General features: G+C 36.3%; 1 protein-coding gene across 1 annotated transcript in view; it reads right to left on the bottom strand.

Moving 5' to 3' along the window:
• Positions 1–20,442, bottom strand: part of LOC146003035 (uncharacterized) — a 74,702-nt gene that overhangs the window by 5,827 nt on the left and 48,433 nt on the right. The window contains exons 13-17 of the mRNA XM_083141198.1: positions 14,056–14,170; positions 9,950–10,045; positions 5,425–5,635; positions 2,777–2,878; positions 1,764–1,855 (exon numbers count right to left, since the gene is read on the bottom strand). Coding sequence (XP_082997324.1) covers positions 1,764–1,855; positions 2,777–2,878; positions 5,425–5,635; positions 9,950–10,045; positions 14,056–14,170 — 616 coding nt within the window. The remainder of the gene's footprint in view (positions 1–1,763; positions 1,856–2,776; positions 2,879–5,424; positions 5,636–9,949; positions 10,046–14,055; positions 14,171–20,442) is intronic.

Below are 20,442 nucleotides of genomic sequence, written 5' to 3'. Positions count from 1 at the left end.
ATATACCTCTGTTGCAGGCACAGAATACTAAAGCATGCTTCCGTGCACGTTCAGCTTCGTCAGTGTTGCCAGTCCTAAGTAAAAAATTATCGGCCCTTTTTTTTGACATGTGCCTCGTAGTTCTATTAATTTCAGTGGCCACTGTCACTACCCTCGTTGGAACTTGTTGCACTGTCAAAGTTAAAGCTATGAAACATGACTACACAGAAGCCCAGCATTTCACTTGGTGTAGCAAAGTAGAAATACAGGTCAGATACCCCAACCCAGCCAGAATGAACTTCCAACGGCAAGTACAAGTGGTTTGCCTTCCCCCACCATCCCACCACACACTACATCAAAGTAGTGCACAAACCCAATGCCAAAATAGCTAACAAACTAAACAAACCCAAATGGTACTTCCTCTCTCCCCATGATAACCCAGGTGTATATTACGTAGTGTGCGAGTGCAAGGAACATTACATTGGCAGGTCCATTAGATCTTTCAATGAAGGAATCCAATAACACCTATCTGATGCATAGAGGCACATATTTTTGGTAATTAAAAAAGCAAAATTTCGGTACAAAAACAGAGTCGATTTCGGGTTCAAAAGCGGTAAATAAAATGAAATTTCGGTGTTATAGCGGTGAATAATCACATGAAAAGTGCTATATAAAATGACATTTTGGTTTTAAAATTGTGAATATAATCCTAAGTTTGATTTAAAAACTGCACTTATTACACAAAATAAACTTATCCCTTCTAATAGCACATTTATGAAGTTACCAGAGTATTAAGTTTATTCCTGTGTAAAGGGGTTTATTTTTGCTTCTCAAATATTTACAGCAGATTTAATCAATTTTCCATGAATTGCATAACTCACAGGATACTTCAGAAAGTGTCGCGTTGGTATATAAACGGTAAATTTCGTGTTTAAGAGTTAATTTCGCTTTTTGCAGTTCATTTCGCATTATTTCGTGACAAAACATGGTCTAAAAATGCATCTCACACCTTTCAAAAACATGAAAAATTAACACTACAATGTGTTTTTTCACATTTCGTTTTTTCGTCAAAAACGAAATATGCATGCCCCTACTGATGCAAAAAAAAACTCAACCCACTACTGGTCTTGCTAAGTACATCAAATACAATGGCCATAAAATCCAAAAGGTACATATCAAGCCCACAGCCCACACACTCATGGACACAAAATCAAAGAAACATATGCCATAATGTACTTCCCGCATCAGCTAAACATGGATAGCGGAGAGGCACACCACAATTGGATTCTCCTACTACAACCGTTAACACCGGGCAACAGCAGACGACACGGATGCAGATGGATGGTTGACAACAGCGCACCTAGTGGCAGCCAGGGAACTATGAACAACAGAAGCACGCCAAGCAACAAGTTCCAACGAGGATGGCAGCAGTGGCCACTGTAAATAATAGAACTACAAATAAAACAGTTTTGTGGAAAAAGTGAGTACTATTTTCTCAGTATTTATCTACAACCGCGTCTCCCCATGTTTTAAACTTTGACTATTCTTGTCTTATGTCCTGATGAAGGCACATGATATGGTGAAAGCTAAAGGAAAACTAAGTACATGCCAAAACTGGACTTCATTACTTCAAAGTGAAATGTTGGCATGTGGTGTAAGTTATGCCTTATCCTTTGATCTGTGCGAGAGAAAAGTGTACAGACTGAGACTTGCTGAATAGCATGTTACATACAAAGCACACTATGATTTATAAACATTTAGCAATTTAAAATATGATTACTTACTTGTTTGGAGTGTTACTTTTGCTAGATGTTTTGTGCTTCACATAATCCTCCAGTATCTTCTCCACAGTTTCTTTGGCTGGTAAGTTTACAAGCTAAAAATGGAATATAAAATTAATGGCTAAACCAATGCAAATTTGATGGGTATACAGTAAAATTTCTCCTAACAGACACATGCAAATAATGTACATTTCCTAATTTCCCAGCAGAAATACATGGGAGTATATGGAGATTACTTTTTAATAATGCCACAGATTTAAAACTCCCAAACAACCATGAGAAACAATAAGGTGATGTAATAGTGCTGTAATAATGAGCAAAATGACATTTTGCACAGAAGTTGCAACGATCTTGTGGTAGCCAGATATATTTACGGTTCTTTGTACTTGAAGAGAGAGTAATTGTTGAAGCTCATTGTTTTAAAAATGTATACCATTTTTTATGTTGTGAAGTGTGTGGCATGTGTATTGCAATGGCAGACATGCAAATATGTAATAAACTTTAAATGAGAAAACAGAAATTACGAATGTCTACGAGAAAGAGCTTAATTTTTCAAAACTGTACTTACATTAGAAATGAATATGGAAAATTTACATACAGGATAAATCTTGTTAAACTTACAAGTTCAAAGTAGTTAAATATATACGGTAAAACATTTGATTGTGCAAATTCTGTTTTTATCACATTATAAGTTAATTTGCAAATAGTAGATACTTCTCATTAACAGACATTTTTACATTCCCCATTGGCATCCAATATAGAGAAGTTCTGCTACATATGATCAGTGAAAGAAACCATGCAAAAATTAGATGCATTGTTGTCCTATTTTCGGGCAACAAAAATTAAACAATTTGAAGAAAACATTCAAACTAACAGAGTTACATGATGCTAATTTTTCACTACCAAGAAAAAAATGTAATTTTTTACCTTACTGACATCATTTACAAGATTATTAAACATAACAAAAATTACTAATGAATGAAGAAATGCTACTCAATATTATCAATGACACTCACTTTCTTCTGTCTGGATATAAGATCCCAGTCATCCACTAGCCATGGCTTCAATTCATCTGGTATCTTCACTTTTACTTCTACTTTGGTCAAAAACTGTTCCTCCTGAAAGGAACAGCACATTTAAGGCAACATATCATGTAGTGAAGCAGCATCACTTATTCAAAATATAATCATATACTGATGAAACACGTGAATGTACCGAAACTACTAGCCCTTTCACTTCGGAGTTAGTAGCATCCTCAACAGAATCATAAACTCCCAAATTCTCAATATTTGGATTTTCAATATCGTCTACAGCGCAAATATCAGAACCTGCTGCAGTACTGTCTGGCGCCAAAGATAAAAAAAAAAAACATTACACAACTACAATGCAAGATGTTATTAAACAATAACTCAAAACACACTACCAGTCCAAATGTAAAAAGTTAAGGGTGTAATAGGCATCTAGCAGCTATATACACTAAGAGGTGGGAGGAGACCTTTGGGACGTTATCCGAGCTGAGAGATTTCTCAGACCACTTGAAATAAATGTTTATATGCCATGGGCATTTTTATGGAACCCGTTACAGCATCAAAGCAAGAGCATTATGCTTCAAGTCAAGATTTACATGCCATGCCCATTAAACCTGTTTTGCAACACACCACCCTTACCGGGTTGCTTCTGGTAGGAAAAAACCTAAATCAACAACTACATTGGCTTGTTAGTCCTGGGTTCCCATGCTATTCCTCACCAGAGCAATCAGAACAAAAGAATCGATTAACAGGCAAGAACTTACTGAATTTACGATGCAGGGTGGTTGCTGAAACTCGCAGAAATGGGCATTATACAGTGTGGCCAGAAAGTCCCTTTACACCCGAACTAAATGTGTGTAACAATGTAAGATTGTAAGATATTTAAAATTTTTACCTCCCATCCTGATCATTGATATAGCAACAGTGCTCCTCACATGAATTGCCACGTGCCTGACCGCGGAGGGAGAATAAAGTCTGTGCGTTGACCAGTTCATATTATAATATCATATTTAATTTCTGTTAAGACTTCTACTTTTGAATTATAGGAATTTGTCCATCAAAATACCCTACCCTAACCTAACCGTGTTTGGTGAACAACAATGGCAGATACCAGTCACTTCTCTTTGGAGGAGCGCTTAGTGACAACTGTGTGGGTCAATAAACGGAAGCACAACAACGAAAATATGCCGCAGGTGATGGATAGGTTTCGTGAACGGTTTGGTAAGGAGCCACCAAGTTGTCAGACTTTGATCACGTGGGAGAAGAAAGCTTTTCGCCTGGGAAGTGTTTTGATGCCCCTCGTTCTGGTCATCCATCAACCCGAAAGGAAACGTGTGCAGACGTTAGTGTGTCAGTGATGAGTTCATCCTGCAAGTCGACCAGAAAGAGTTCTGCAGAACTTGGAAATGCAAGGAGCACAATGCAGCTCCACACGAAAATGGACTTAGGCGTGCACGCATTCCGGCCAATGGCCATCAATGGGCGTATCAAACTGTGCAGGGATCATGGAGTTGCACATACGGATGTTTTGGACAACTAACTGTAAATATTATTCATGTAGGGATGAAATTAGTGGAGGTGTAAAGGGACTTTCTGGCCACCCTGTACATTTATTTACAAAACGAACAAGGTTCGGATTCTTCCATTTAAGTTCCCTAATTGGCATTATATACATAGTTTCTGTAATGTGAGCAGTAATGCTTTGTAACTCATGGGAGGCCACTGAAGTATGCAAGAACACTCTCCCTCTGACTATCAGTTTCACACACTCTTAGTCTCTTCCTGTCTCACCCTCTGTCAGAGAGGCCATATTTATACAAACTCCCTTGTTGAGTGGGGAGGGCTGAAAGTTCAAATTCTATTGGCTCTTTTAAACTCTTGAGAACCATGGAAGAAATCTAAGAATACAAACTCTTTATAATTTTAAAATAGTCAACCCTAGTTCAGATAACATACATAAATATAAAATAATAATGCACTCAATTAGTTACGCATAATAAAACACAAAACAAATACTGTTTGTAACAAACCTCAGATGTATTTAAATTGCAAATTTATTGTTTTCTTGCCACTAGCAATTTTTTTTTTAAAAATTAGAGTTTCTGTAATAGCATCCTCATTAAAATAACCATGAATAAACACACTACTACTTTGAACAATTATTGATACTCTTCAAAATTCCCACAGATTCTGATAACAAAATTTGAACATGGTAACAATCAGAAGTTGCATTCAGAATATTTATAAATACTAACATATAAGTATTCCACTGCAACTATATGATATCAATCTACCAGTTTTTCTTTAAAATATTCAAAGAATTACACAAGAGCTAACTGAAATAATAAAATGGCTACCACTTAAGTATGAGATTAACTTTTGCCACACCATATGTTGCAAAATAATTTGGTTACAGCATTATATGTGAAAGAGGAAGTCCTGTTGTGAAGTACTTTCAACTTCTCATAAGTAAATATAACTAACAACCTTATGATGTCGCAAAACTGATACAAATATCCAGACAAAAGCAAAAGCAAATTCCAGTCGTACCTTAAAGATGATACATTTTAACTGCCTATGGTACTTCTAATAAAGTATAAATTTCATATTGATGCAGCCACATGCAAATTACTTACAGTCTCAACAGTTTGATCCAATCGACCCCGTTTCTTCCTTGGAATATCCGAAGCAGGTTCTTGTACTGCTGCAGGTGAGGGCAGAGGAGTTCCTTTTGCTTTAATTGGCTTCTCTGCTGATGGAGTTGATGCTCGGCTGTCAGGATCTCTTGGAGCACCATCAATTTTCCTCTTTAAAATTGGTGTTTTTGCTGCTGTCTTCTTATTTTTCCTGAAAGGAAAGCTCCAGAATTATTTTGCATCATAAATCATATCCTCTGAAAGTTTTCAACGGTTGGCTAAAAGGCCTAAAGTTTAAGTCAACTTTATGCACAGTTAGTTCAATTAACATTGGGCCTACAGTTTAAAGTGAAATCCAAACCATCTCCACCAGGAATTGAATGATTGATTTAGTGTCTAAGTCCACTTTATGCACAGTAAGGCTAATTGGGACTGGACCTACAGTTCAAAGTGGGATCCGAACCACTATGTGCTTCCACCGGGTATTGAACCTGGAACCCCTCGATTAAATTTGACGGTTAGCAAAAATTGAAGGTAGGCGTCTTGGTCTGTGTGTGTGTTTCTGTTCTCGTCCTGTCCGGGCTGTCGGGGGCAACGACGCTACCACTGCACCATCGGGAGCACCAGGAATTGAATATTCTCTCAAGAAGGTTTGCATAAAGAATTGAAACGTTGCTCACTGAGCAGTTTTTCTTCATTGAACAACAATAATGTGTGTATGGTTTTATTCAACATTTTCATTACAATATGTAATTAAAATAAAGATATTAACTCTTGCATTACATCACTTTTCTGCCAGCTTTGGCTAATCATGACAATGGGATGAATGGTGGTATGATGAGATGGATGCGGGGACAATCACAAACATGGACGACACATCACAATTCCTAAACAGGATAATCCTGGCTGCAGGCCAAGGCACCAGAGCTTCGTTAGTCTGCAAAGGGAGTCCAGGGTGTACAACATGAAAGAGAGGTTGACATCTGGGTGCCTTCTGAAATGGTAACCCTTTACATTCGATATTAACCCGTGTTGTTTGAATTTCATAATTATTACATAGCCCATTATTCACAAATTCATGGCTTGGCTCATACCGTAAAATCAAACAATGTTTAATTCTGTGATCTAAATCTTTTGTGAACTAAGGAAACTGAGTGCTCCAGCTTACCAATAAAGGGTTAAGTCAAATGAAAACAGGGGCTCTGGAAGTATTTTGGAGACGGGCTAGGCCATTGCACATGCAAGCATGCACACACGCACCCTGAACGGTGCATGCTACGTTGACAATTCAAGCAATTTAGATTGAAACTCATCTATTTCCCACAACTTTTCCCTCCTTCCATTTATTTATCTCTATGTGCACTAATAATGAAGTTGCCTATGGGAGCAATCTTTTGAATCATCCTGTAATTCTAACAACTGGGAATGTAAAAATCAGCTTCATGTATGTCAATTCAAATAATATCATATTTAATTTCTGTTAAGACTTCTACTTTTGAATTATAGGAATTTGTCCATCAAAATACCCTACCCTAACCTAACCTAACCTCAATCTAGCCTAACTCCAGATCATATTGGCATCCCATTTTTAAATTTTGCAGTTATTGAGAAATTGTGTACGCATGACATGTGTTATTTCTTTTAAATTAAAAAACTCATTTTTGAGAAAATGGCTACCAAAGTTTTCTTTACACCACCTTCAAGTGATTTTTACCCTGACAGGGGCATGCTATATCTCGTGTGAAAGAGTCCTTCAAGACCTTTCTAATGCTGTCTTAATCACTTCTATAGATTGCGGGAAATATTGCAATTTAAAGTTAACATGTTGAAACAAAAATGGCCAAAATCGCACATCTTGCACCCCTGTAATTTCGGAAATAAAACAGATATGGATCTACAACTCTGCATAATTTCCTACCTCAGGTGGCTCTTTCAGTATGTCAAATTTCAAATGAAGCAAAATATGTGAGGTTGAAAAGTGCCTTTTCATTGGTTCATTTCAGATGGAATGGCCCACATGAAACGAAAAGTTCCTTGTAATTGTCCATGTGTTCATTTGAAAATATTTGTTTACATACATATAAAAAATGTATAACTTCTTAATTTTCACGATTTACAACAAATGAGCCTCTGTAACACTCATCTTCTAAGCAAGGGGACCCAAGGTTGATCTTCAGCGGGGGCACATTGTAAAATACCTCGGATCCCACTTTCAACTGTAGGGCCAGTCTCTATTAGTTTGTCTGAGCATGATTTGCACACTGCAAATGAACATTGCTTTCTCAAGAGATACACTGGTTACCTATTTTCTGCATAATATAGAAATATTGAGGATATATAAGAGTTACACCACAGAAGGTAGATTATTCTTTATATAGAAATCAAAGTTCATAAAATGTAAGATTCATGCATGCTTAAGAAACACCTGATGTAAACCTGTGCTAAACTTACAAAATTATCTCCAGTACGACAAACATACCGGTATTTGAATTTTTGCAACCTATCCACGTTTCTGAACTTAAAAAAAAAAAAAAAAAAAAAAAACCTCCCCAACCTCGTAGAAAGATTTCCTTGAATTTTGCAGGCTAGATTATTTTTTCAGCTGTAAGAGCACAACTGTATAATATTATTTTCTGTTACTTATGAATGTTATACTCTATCCTGCAAAACAGGTATACATTGATGGAAAAAAACATCATCATTGAAGGCAACACTGTTTATTTTGATGTACCTAAAGTTCCTCAAAAAGCATAACTATACCAACAGCATTGTGGTATTTTTGCTTCTTCTATTGCTGATAAAATCCACTCACTTTCCCTGCAATATGCCTATGCAGAATCCATGAAATCATGTTGGATATGTTGGATAATGAAAAAATATCCTTAATATTTAGGAATCAAGCAAACATATAAGAAACAAATTAATATCTGAGAGTAGTTTTATATATCAAGAATACTTAACAATTCTGATGTATGAATATTTATTTGCTTGACTGCACTGCCATTACAACTGATAAAAAATAATATAAAAAAACTGTTTGCAATCTGTGAAAGACTGTAAAGTCAAATACTATACCCAAGAAGGATATGAGTACGTAGCAGTGGCGTAGCATGGACATTTCGGGTGGGAACGCCAAGTCCGAAGGAAGGGTCGGCCCTTTCTAGCTTAATAACGTACTTCTGGTATTAGTCGCCACAGGTATTGTTTATGTGCCTGAAGTCAGTTGGGTTTTCAATAAAACATCATCCATGCATGTTTTAGCTAGACAATTAGATGCCTCACTATGCCACAAATGTTTTGAACTCTGGTGTTTTATACCTTTCTGCATGATGCAAGTCCTTAGAAAACCTACCTGAATCACAAGCACCTTTGAACAACAGCAGACGTCATTGTTGTGGTTGATCCAACTACTCATTGATTTGGTTTATTTTACTTCGCTTTTCTACCACTTTTGGTTAATCGCGAATATGAATATGAATGATGATATTGATGAAGGGACACTGACAAAGAACACTCGTGCTCACGCTGGGATTCGAACCAGGGACCTCTGTCGTCTTGGCGCACTGTGCAAAGCAGAGTGGATGATCCAAATATCGTACACTCTACTGACGTAACAGTGCCGATTAGTAATTCAGACCACTGTTTATTACATCTTGAGAATGCTGATAAACATTTTAAAATAATTTTATCCAGAGACCATTCGATGTTAAGAGTTTTCAAATGAATGCTAAACATTTCCATTGACACAATATTAAGCAGTTAGATAATAACGAAAATATACAATAAAAAAAATAATAGTTTTGCGGGTAAGTGGTAGAGCAGCAACAGGCTGAATTTCTACCACGAGGACTTCACCAACTTACTTCACAAAAACTGTGTTGATCTTTCTAATGCACATCGCTGTTCGTGCGATAAATCATACAATGCAGTGGCCATTAAAAAGCACTATATTTGAGATTGGTAAAGTTACGTCAGTCAATATTGCGTATTGTAGCATCCCATACCACGAGTTGCATGAGCGTGAAGAGCGAAGAACCAGGTAGGAATTCTACTGCTGCCGTCTGCTTCAGAAGGCAGGAAGGGTCACATGAACCAATCACGGTAGACCTCTCGTACGCTGGTGTAAGAGAGCCCATTTACGTGCGTGCTGTAGAAATGGAAGCTTTCCCTCCATAAAGGCAGCAAGGAATATAGGAGTCCTGTACGCCGAACCTGCTCGGCATCCGGCCGGGAAAGGCATTGAAAAGAGATGCTAGAACGAGCATTGAGAGTGGAGCGTTGCAAGCGGATCGCGAAAAATAGCTATTATAATGCCATGAAGGTCAAACATATTTGAAATTAGTCACGTTTTACTTTATAATCACAGCATTTTAGCATTTTTGAAATTTTAAATCTGGGAATGCCGGGCGTACGGGCGTACTATAACGCTACGCCACTGGTACGTAGTATGAATGAAGTATACAATTTGTACAAGGTTAACATTCGGAAAGAACTTAGATGGAATACTGAAATTTAAAACACTTACATTTGAGCTTCATGGGCTCTTTGCAACTCTTTTTGCTTCTGGACGTTTGCTTCATTGTATTTTAACACACGGCTTTCTGGCACCCACTCGTCCCAACTGAAATTAGAAAATGAATTCATTACTTAACAAAAAAAAACAAAAAAAAAAACATGAATATGTTACTGTACTTTAACGTTATGACTTACCAAGATAAACAAAAGTACATGGTATTATCTATTGTCACACAAACACACTTTCTCACATAATATTTCAATTTATTCTTACTCAGTTTGTCATTACAGTTGAATTAGATCTCACATTACAACAGCTTGAAAACAGATGCATGCAAGAACATTTGCTGCGTAGCCTCTTCTATACTGGGTGGTTAGAATTACAGTTACATACTCAGAGCCCTCTGGAGCCTGTTCAAAGTAATGGATTGCTGTGAAACTTGGTACAGAGATTATGCATACCATGGAGAAGTGAATGCCACTGAATAAAAATTTTAAATCTTTGCCACCAAGAGAAAATGCGATGCTGAAACAGAAGTTGCATTTTGATTACATCAATGTGGGGTGTAGATTTACCACTGATTTCATTCTGGGTCCCTTTTGCTTTGAGGAGCTGACATGTTAAGTGCTGTCATATGGTCTGCTCTGAGTGCATGACGAAGTTTAGACTCTCCTGTCTTCATGAAAGATAGAGTATCCCTATATGTTGGCCGACAAGTGAATGACCTGCTTTGTGCCAACATGGGAGATGATGGTGTTATCTCTAAAGGTTTTCCAGATGCATGGCCAGCCCATTCTCCAGACTTGATCCCGGGTTTGATACCCGGTGGAGGCACATAGTGGTTCGGATTCTACTTTAAACTGTAGGTCCAGTCCCGAATTAGCCTTACTGTGCATAAAGTGGACTTAAAGCACCAAATCAATCAATCCAGACTTGATCCCATGTGATTTCTGGCTGTGGGGACTCTTGAAAAGGTCGTGTTCATCAGGAGTGTGTATGGGCTGTGCCAGAGCTGAAAGCCAGCAGATCATGGCATGACACTACTAGTTTTGGGTGATATATCGTATCGCGATATTGACGACTTTTAGTTGTCATTATTTCAGCAACATGTTTCCATCTCAAATGACAAGCATTTGAATGTTGCTTTGAATGGATTTCATAGGCCTCTGAGTAGGCTCTAACCAACTCGTATGTACAGTCATAGACACTTACGGGTAGTAATAACGTTACTGACATTCAATGGGATCATTACAATCCATAAGTGTCATTGACTGTGCATGTACCGTATGTGGGTACTACAGCACCCCACCATCTTGAACCCAAATGCAACCAAGACCTGAAGTGCAAAACCTGTCCAATTCTCATCACCTCTTCTACTCTGTAGATTCACACTGCCGCAGGCAACTTTACCCTCCATCAAAGAAACCTGTCACACCTCAAACATCATCTACATTTTGATCCACAATATCTGTTGTAGATCTTCCCTGGGGTAAACAGTAACAACTTTCAACCTGCTTCAACAACCACCACTCTTCCAACCAAAACCTGGATTTCACTGTTGCTCTTCACATCAATAGTCATAATATCTCCTTAAACGAATGCTTCCGGATAGCGACAACCCATCTGTTCCATTCCCAATCTAAAAACACCGTAGTACGTAAATGTTGGAAGAAAGCTCATATATGAGCCTTGAGCCATACCGCTAGTCTGAATAATGTCAAAGAGGCTATCCCAATTCACTTCAGTCTCTCCTCACATCCTTCACTTTACCCCTCCTATTCCATATTTTTTGTACTTATATTTTCATATTTGTCACATTTACACCTAACCTCATAAACCATGCTACAAATAGACACATTCATGGCTGACCCACGATTCAAACTCATTGCTTCTAGCTTTGTCGTGCATCATCCTATCCACATTGCCAATCTAACTGGAACACTTAAATTTTAGAATTCTTTATTCATGTCTGATCACAGGAGCTGTCCGAATAGGAACTTTTGTGTACAATACTTTGAGGGGAGAAAACACCCTAAATGTCTATGGTAAATAGTTTTTTCTAGGATTGTTCTGAGCAGCACTGCACATTTGGAAAGAACATGCTTAGAAACATCACATTTCAAGTGGCTTACAGGTGGGAAAGGCTACCATTCACTAAAGGTTAAAAACAGTGTATCATATTTATCCATTATGTAGACATATTACAGTAACTAACGACCATTAAACTATCCACACCTTCTTTAATGTGTTGTGTTCGTCCTGTGCAGGTCCCTTCACAACTTGATCTTTAACCTTTCTCAAGGGCTCTTTACATCCCCTCTTTATCTTTAAGGTATGGGTTTTACATAAGGGGATTTTCCCCTTATACACTGAAGGGTGTAAAAACATGAACATTATCTAATGTTGAAAACTAAGGATAACATAACTTTTCAGGATAATATGTCATGTTATCTGATTTTACACAAATAAATTTGCACTAAATGTAACACTCCCGACACATACAGTGGAACAAAATGTAAAATAGGGGAAAATTTTATAACATTTTTGCTATATTTGAACCATCAAGACTGAATGTATAATGCAGGAAAGTGTAAAATAGGGGATTGTAAAATCAGGGTTCCACTGTATTAATATAGCTTAGCAAAAATTGGTAAATATAAATGTAAACAATTTCAGAGATATTCAGATTGATACTGTAAATTATTATTCTCTCTCCTGTCCATTCTAAGAATTAAATACAAAACAAATATATGAACTATGAGAAACATATCACCAAAAATTCTGAGGAGGTATGATTAATTTTCAGCTTTTAAAATATACATAGAACCTTCAACTCTTTACAAATAATAATAATAATGCAATACGTCACATCTGAACTAATATATATCAAACAACATACAATGATCATGGTAAGAATCACATCTTATATTTCATGCAATGTTACAAAAACAAATAATGACAAATAGCAAAATTAGTAATTTAATGAAGCATTCTCCACCTACATTTTTTCTATGATGATGTGTGGGAAAGTAACAGAATCAGAGTTGCTGATTATGGATATAGTAAGTAAACAAGTGTGAGTAATTCAATTACACTCAACAACCAATCACACTTAGCTCTGATTATAAATGTCTCAATGCCATTGTATGAACATTAAAGAAGAATACAACTACAAATGCATAATATGAAAGATGAGCAGTGGCATATTCTGAAAATTTGACCTGGTTTACCACAATCATTCTTATTACAATATAATAGAAATAAAACACCAATTCCAGCATGCAAGTACAACAATTTATTCATATAAATAAATAAAGTTGGTTTACTGGCGGTATACCAGGTAACATGGGAGAATACACCACTGAAGATGAGAGGTTTTTCAACAATTCATCATAAATTAAAATATGAAATCCAAGCACCATACCTAATCTGATTCTACAACTATGTGTAAATTAATTATATCTAAATTCCAAAGGAAGAAAGGAAAGATCTATAGCTTACAAAATCTATAGGTAGACTATTTCACCCCCAAAAAGTAGGAAATAGCCTGCACAAGACCAAGATTAAAGCAAAAGATCCCATGCTCCAATAAAGAGGAAAATATACGGATACTAGCTTTCATTTCTCCTATAACTGCAATTATTACAAAGGCATTCATTGCGACTAAACTAACCACTTACAATTCATATTTAGCAAAATTTGGTTACTGCATCTCATAACAATACAGCTATAGTGTGATAATTTTGGTGATTTTGTGAAATACTGCTACTACGATGACATACATTTTCTCTGCATTAGGTTTGCATCTTTGCTACATGTTTCACAGGCAGGAGCACCAGAAAAATGTACTTCAAAAATGCAAACACAATTTTGGAAAACAAGTATGTGTTAATTAACAGTGCAGTTAATTGGAACAATCAGAAATTATGATATTTTTTGAAGCAAACAATCCATAATACAATGCAGTTAGTGAGAAACTTGTAGTGAAGAACTGTTAGCATGCTTTCCAGTTCACCAAACACTTGGAGAGTCAGCAACAAACTACCAACTTTTTGTTCCTACACCTACAGCAAACTGATATGACTTTTAAAGAATACAAAGTAAGTACTACTTACTTTTTATTCCATCCCGCATAATGAATGAAATATTTGATCTGTTTTTCCTTCACCTGAGCTTTTAAACACTTAGCTTCATAGATTAATGGTCCATGAAAGCATAATACTTTCTCACCTGAAAATACACCTAACTATTAGCATTTTGATGCAACTTTCTAGCAACAACAATTTTTCATTTTTTACTTTAACAGAATAATCAGTTATCAAGAAGCTCACACAATTATAAATGTCCAACACATCTATACCAACAATTCCTTTTAAATGCTAATAATTGAGTGCCCGCGACTAACTTTCCTTGAATTTTTATGAACTAATTACATCATCAAAATAGCTAGAAGGTATTTTGATGAAATGTGATGTTTTAGGATGAAATGAGCTGGCAAAAAGTTTTAAAATTATTGTTCATTTTTTGAAGGATCATTACATCAATGCGGATCAACGGATATAGGATTAAAAATGAACAGAATTTACCAAAACTGCATAGAAGCATTCACAACACCTCAGCACTCATTGGGGAGGGATGATGTAAAAAATGTAATTAATGAGTATTGGGAATCTGAACCTACAATCCACACAAAATGAACCTAGTTTCTAATGACTTTTCTAAATTGTCTAAGAATTCATCTTGATCGAATTATTAGCAATCTAACCTTAGGGGTGAACACTTGTGTGGATCTTGCACAAAACACATTTTCGGTGTTGAACCAGCATTATGAATATGACTGAGAAACCAAATTAAATAAGTAGAATATTCCAATCTAATAACATAGGAAGTAACAATGATGCTAACAAATTGCCTACCAGGCCTTATTTGGTGAATGAGCTATGTCTGTAAAGAGATATTGGGAGATGGGAACAACACTTGAACATATTCTTCAGTTCAGATTCATTCAACAATCAATATCAAATCAAGTAACAGTAGGGTAATGAAAAAATACGGCATGCATATGCTTTCAGTATTCAACTGATATGGGGTAGATAACACAGAAGAACTAAAACGTGAAATGAATCAAACTGCTTGACCACAAACATGTATAAATTGCAAAGCAACCAACATCACAGAGCAGAGGTTATCAAACTGTGCATTGTGGGGGAGAAACACCAAATTTTTAAAAGCAAACCATCACATAAATAGAACATATAGTTATTGATTGTTGACCAAAGGGAAAGAGGGCACCAACAGAGTTAAAAAAAACTGACATACTGCACGCACCATGAACCATGGAAGTTTGGTAACAAATGACAGGATTTGTCTTGTTAATTCTTAGCTTGTTTAATGTTGCTTATATATATATATATATAAATAAATTTAAAAAACCTACTTATAAAGTGAGCCATGTGTTACCATTCTTCCACTCTCATGTACAATGTATAATTCACTAACATAAAAAGTGACTAATAAAACTGTGGACAAAGATTTTCAGAGAAGCTGAGTACATTTAGAATAACAAATCATCTATGAACAAAACCCAAGGTCACTATCTTCATTTATAGTACCAAGTCTTGGAGGGTAAACAATGTATTTGCCCATTTAATTCTCAATTATCAGAGCACATGCTATTGAAATTAATTACTGACATACAGAATGCTATTTATTTCTATTCTGTAGTGAAGATAGGGTTACCAGATCACTGTAAGGGAAATGTAGGACATGCTGTCCCAAAATGTAGGGCATTAAGTAAAAATGTAGGACACAAAACATTCTCAATAAATAATACATATTTCTATAGAACACATTAAAAGAAGTTGAAAAATGACACTTTTTTGTTTTAAAAAATGAATTTTTAAATGCAAAATTTCAAAACTTGCAATCATACTAATCAATGCACCTCTTACTACATGATTTAAGTGGTACTTCTTAGAGCAGACAATTTTTATCAAAATTTCAGGTTTAGTCAAACTGTATATTTATGTTAGAGTGGACAGTCAAACTCCTTGAAATTATAGGGACCAGTACCAAACATTTTACAGACTTTATGAAAAAATAATTTCCCTCGTGAGTCTGTTGTGCTGATAGTAATGAAAGTACTCTCTCAACATTTGAATTATGACCTGTAATGGCAAACAAATGTTCAGCAATTACCATAATTTAAAATGGTTCCAGAAGTTTCATCTTGGGTAGTTTTTAGTTCAATAACAGAGTGTCTACCAAAATAACACATGCAGAATTCTTAACCTTTTCTGGACTTTTGTAGACCTTTTTTCAGTTTTTCTTAACGTTTATTTATTCAACCCCTACTTAGGTAAAGTTAGAAATTCATTAAGAAAATAAATATTTATTTAATGAAAAACCCTACCAAAGGGCCAGTTAAGATAAAAACTGAAACTGAATTTAAGAAGAGAATTACATCTGCTTTCTCGTATTAATGCATCCTGAACTGTTTGGCAGACAAGCAAGGCTTGCAGCCAGTATAATCTTATGTGGGGCTTGTGTCGGTTGTCCCTATATGTTTTTGACTGTCCCTTCATCCATCTTATCTTACTACCATTCATCCTCATCTTCACGATTAGCCAAAGGGACAGAAAAAAGTGAAGTAAAATAAACTAAATGAACCAATCAGTCATTATGATAGCAAAAATTCTTGAGCACAAGAATAATTTATTGACTTCTTGACCTACTTGTCAATTTATTTACTTCTTCTTGACATCCATGACTTTCATGACTGGCACACACTCTGAATAACTTTGTTCTCTATATCCCTGCTTTACAATCAAATTATATTGAATAAGAATGGGCAACACCTTGTTCCATCAGTATAAACCATAATGCAAGAAATTCTGCTCAGGAATTGAACAGTGACGTTATCAGAAACTGGTCCCAAAACTTTGTTCATTAATTGCTCCATTTTCCAGTTTGTTTAATAGCAGGACAAACTTATTATTTTTGGGCAATAACTGAATCAAAATAAATTTCACTATTGAGTTTGAAAGAGCAGTCCATAGACTTGTAACTTGCATGATTTTTTTCTGTTATGTATTTTCCTAATTAATATTATGTGACAATGAAAATGTAGGACATTTATGATATTTTTCAAATTCCTCCCGGATGCCGGACATAAGACTAAAATGTAGGATAATTCTGGGAAAAACCGGACTTCTGGTAACCCTAAGTGAAGAGAAAGCAGCATGGAAAGTTTAAACAGGTGGAATATACTTGTCTGTCTTTATTATTTGATCACAATTATACAACAAAGAATAATGCATATTTCTATAGCAGCAAGTGAAGCAATAATAAATTATATTGGATAACCAACCATAAAATATACAAATGAAAAACAACTTCCTATATTATACCACGTTTGTTACAACCTGTCCCGGTTCCCACGCTAGCTGATCGCTGGCTTTTCTTGGTGCTGGAGAAAGTCAAAGCCAGGCAGCCAATTAAAATACGCAACGTGGCAACAGCATCTACGTAAGCGCCTCTCTTCTGGCTTCCATTCGCTCCTCGCTGCCCAGCAGACGATTTTTTCCTCGTTTCTCATTGGCACCGAAACTGTCGAGCGATCGCTAGCGCGGGAAATGGGACAGGTTCTAACAAACGCGGTATAGTGGCGTAGCAATGGGCGACTGCCCACACCCTCGCGTCCCATGAGGTTGATATGAAAAATGTAATAAATAGAAGTGAGAAAAAATATGGAAGGCAATAAAATTAAAACTGGTTTTAAATTCTTGTTGAACATTATAATTGAATGAATACGTCAAATCAAGGGCATAGCCTACAGCCTAAGGAGGGCCAAAAAAGTAAAAATTATCGTCGTATTTAACATGTGAAACATTTACGCAGAAATTCACTATAACTTGCTTGGACATTTTTACCCATTTAACCTTTTCTTGAATAAAAAGCAGTTTGTCTTGTATTTTTTATTTCTCTTGACCTTGCACTCCCAATTTTAATAAGTTAACAATAAAGCACATCCAACTGCCAGAGGCATTTAAATGTGTTCGTTGATTTCTTCCTTTCTACAGCAGGCCCCTACCTAGAGGGAGGGGGCAAATCCGAATGGAATGATTAAGTTAGATTATTTTACATCAATTTTCTAACACTTTTGTCTAATCGTGATGAAGATTAGTGATGATATGATGAAGGAACACCCACAAAGAACACTCATGCTCAACCTGGGATTGGAACCTGGGACACATGGCATCACAGCACACTGTGCTAACCACTCCATCACGGTGGTCGGCGAAATGCTGTTGGAGTATTAGATGTGACCACCAATGTTATGGTATTATTGCAGCTAGTGCAAAGTGTAAATTTTCTTCTATGGTTACAAAATAATATATTTATAAATTAAATGATACATATTAGCAATGATTATTAAATGAAGAACATTTCTAAATGTGAGTTAACCGAAAAACATATTCGCAACATGACTGGACTTTGAAAAAAGTCAGGGCAAGAATTAAAAAGAATGAACTGTTCTGACAAAATCGGGATGGGATGTCTTGTGGTCTTCCATCAATGTTATAAAACAAAAATTACTCAATGTTGCAGACTGCCGACTTCTGGAGCCTGCCTCTCCCCAAACAACCCATTCATCCATTCATATGTTAAAAGATGAAATCTAAATTGCACAATCTGAAAAATTGTCAATGTTATTTTCGTACGTTTTTATATCCTCACATTATAATATCCCATAGTAAGAGGGGGACATGGCCCCTCACCTGGGAATGGGCCTGTCCTACAGGTTCAGATTTCAGCTCCCAGAAAACAGAGAGAGACATTCTTAGGGTGAGTGAAATTATTAAACATGATAAATTGCTGACGTATCCATTGAGATTTCGAATGGGTGGGGCCTCACATTCTAATCTTGTCCAGGGCCTCGCAAATATGTTGCTACGCCACTATCATATATATATATATATATCTGTGAAAATAATTTTGTCATTATGCTTACACAATTTCTCAGATTACATTTAGCATGAGAAAACACATCACAGTTTATGCAAGTTTCTGATATACATCTTCCTTGGAAAGAAAATTATCCTTACAGCTGATCTACTTATCTTTGCCTTGTCATATATACAGCCACCTTAAAGTAAACGCGCTGTTTAATTTTTCATGAATGGGTATAATTTCAGACTTTTTCAATAAGAATGGTGTTCCGACTCTCAATTATTGATTTTGTTGGGTCAGGAATGCTATGTTTAAATTGCAATTGAATCATAAAGGTAAAAAAAAAAAGGTAAAATGCTCCCCTGTGCTTAGCACCACACCATGAAGGCGTATAGGGGGTGTGGGGGTAACGCCCCACACTTTCTTGATCCGGTCGTGAGTGGGGGTGATGTGATCAGCACCACGCCCCTGACCACCTTTACCCCCCAGGGTTTCCCCCAGGTACCCATGTCATTCGATGCCGGGGCCGCTTCCAATGTTAGAAAAGTTCCCCGATTTGAATCGGCCGGGGATCGAACTCGGGACCTTGAGCATGGTAGTCAGACGCGTTACCGACCGAGCCACCATCATTCATGTATAAATGGCTTAAGAGGTGGTTTGTGGACTTCAGCTGCTCTGAAATCTCAATAGATATACACAAAAAGTAAATTTATCACTTGAGGGCAGGTTCATATCAGGGGCTGCACCAATGGGGCATGAAGGGGTGCTTGCACAAAAGCAAAAGCCACTTCAGGTTGATTTTCTGCTCCTGGTGAGAGAAGACCCTTACTCCATATCCTCTAAGGAGAAGATTTTCTTGTTTCAGAGTTCGCCTTTATCCAAAACTACCATGTTATTTTCTGCTTTTCATATAGGTCCAGTCTAAAAGGTATTACACATGATTGGTTCTGCTTTGGACAGTAGTTGTAGAAGCAGTATGCAACATTAGTTTTAATAGTTTTAATAATGGGAGTCAATGTATAAAATTTCACACATGTGAAATAAAAAATAATAAAAAACAATAAAAAGTAACAGAAATGAGGTGTATTCATGTTTATTCATATTTAGGAATTCATCCATAGTAATGACATTGGTACACAGATCATGTGATTAGCAAATAATGAATATTTTTATTATTACCAGTGTATTAAATGTTTAACATAGCTGAACAAAATATATTTATATTTTTATGAATGAATCCTGCAAATATCCTGTATTAATACATACCCGAGTTCACTAAAAAGCATGCTGAGTACATCTTAATTACCATATTTTCTTTCAAGTTAATTTATAGTCCATGCTTTTCTTTTCTTAAAACCTTTAATTTTGACTATTGTAAGGAAAATAGCAGCAGCTATCAACAAGTACAGTAACGGGTATCTGTGATGTGAAAACTATATGGTGAGAAAATACTGCACCAGGAAATCTAGCCTTGTGTCATTCAGCCTTTTTATGCATCCAGACTTAGTACCATTTTTATTGTAGTTGTTGGGCAACACACATATATCACA

Source organism: Lepisma saccharinum, chromosome 19 (genome assembly GCF_977018435.1).
Source record: "Lepisma saccharinum chromosome 19, izLepSacc3.1, whole genome shotgun sequence".
Lineage (NCBI taxonomy): Eukaryota > Metazoa > Arthropoda > Insecta > Zygentoma > Lepismatidae > Lepisma > Lepisma saccharinum.
The sequence above is the reverse complement of the archived record's forward strand: the minus strand, read 5'-3'. Positions and strand labels throughout refer to the sequence as shown.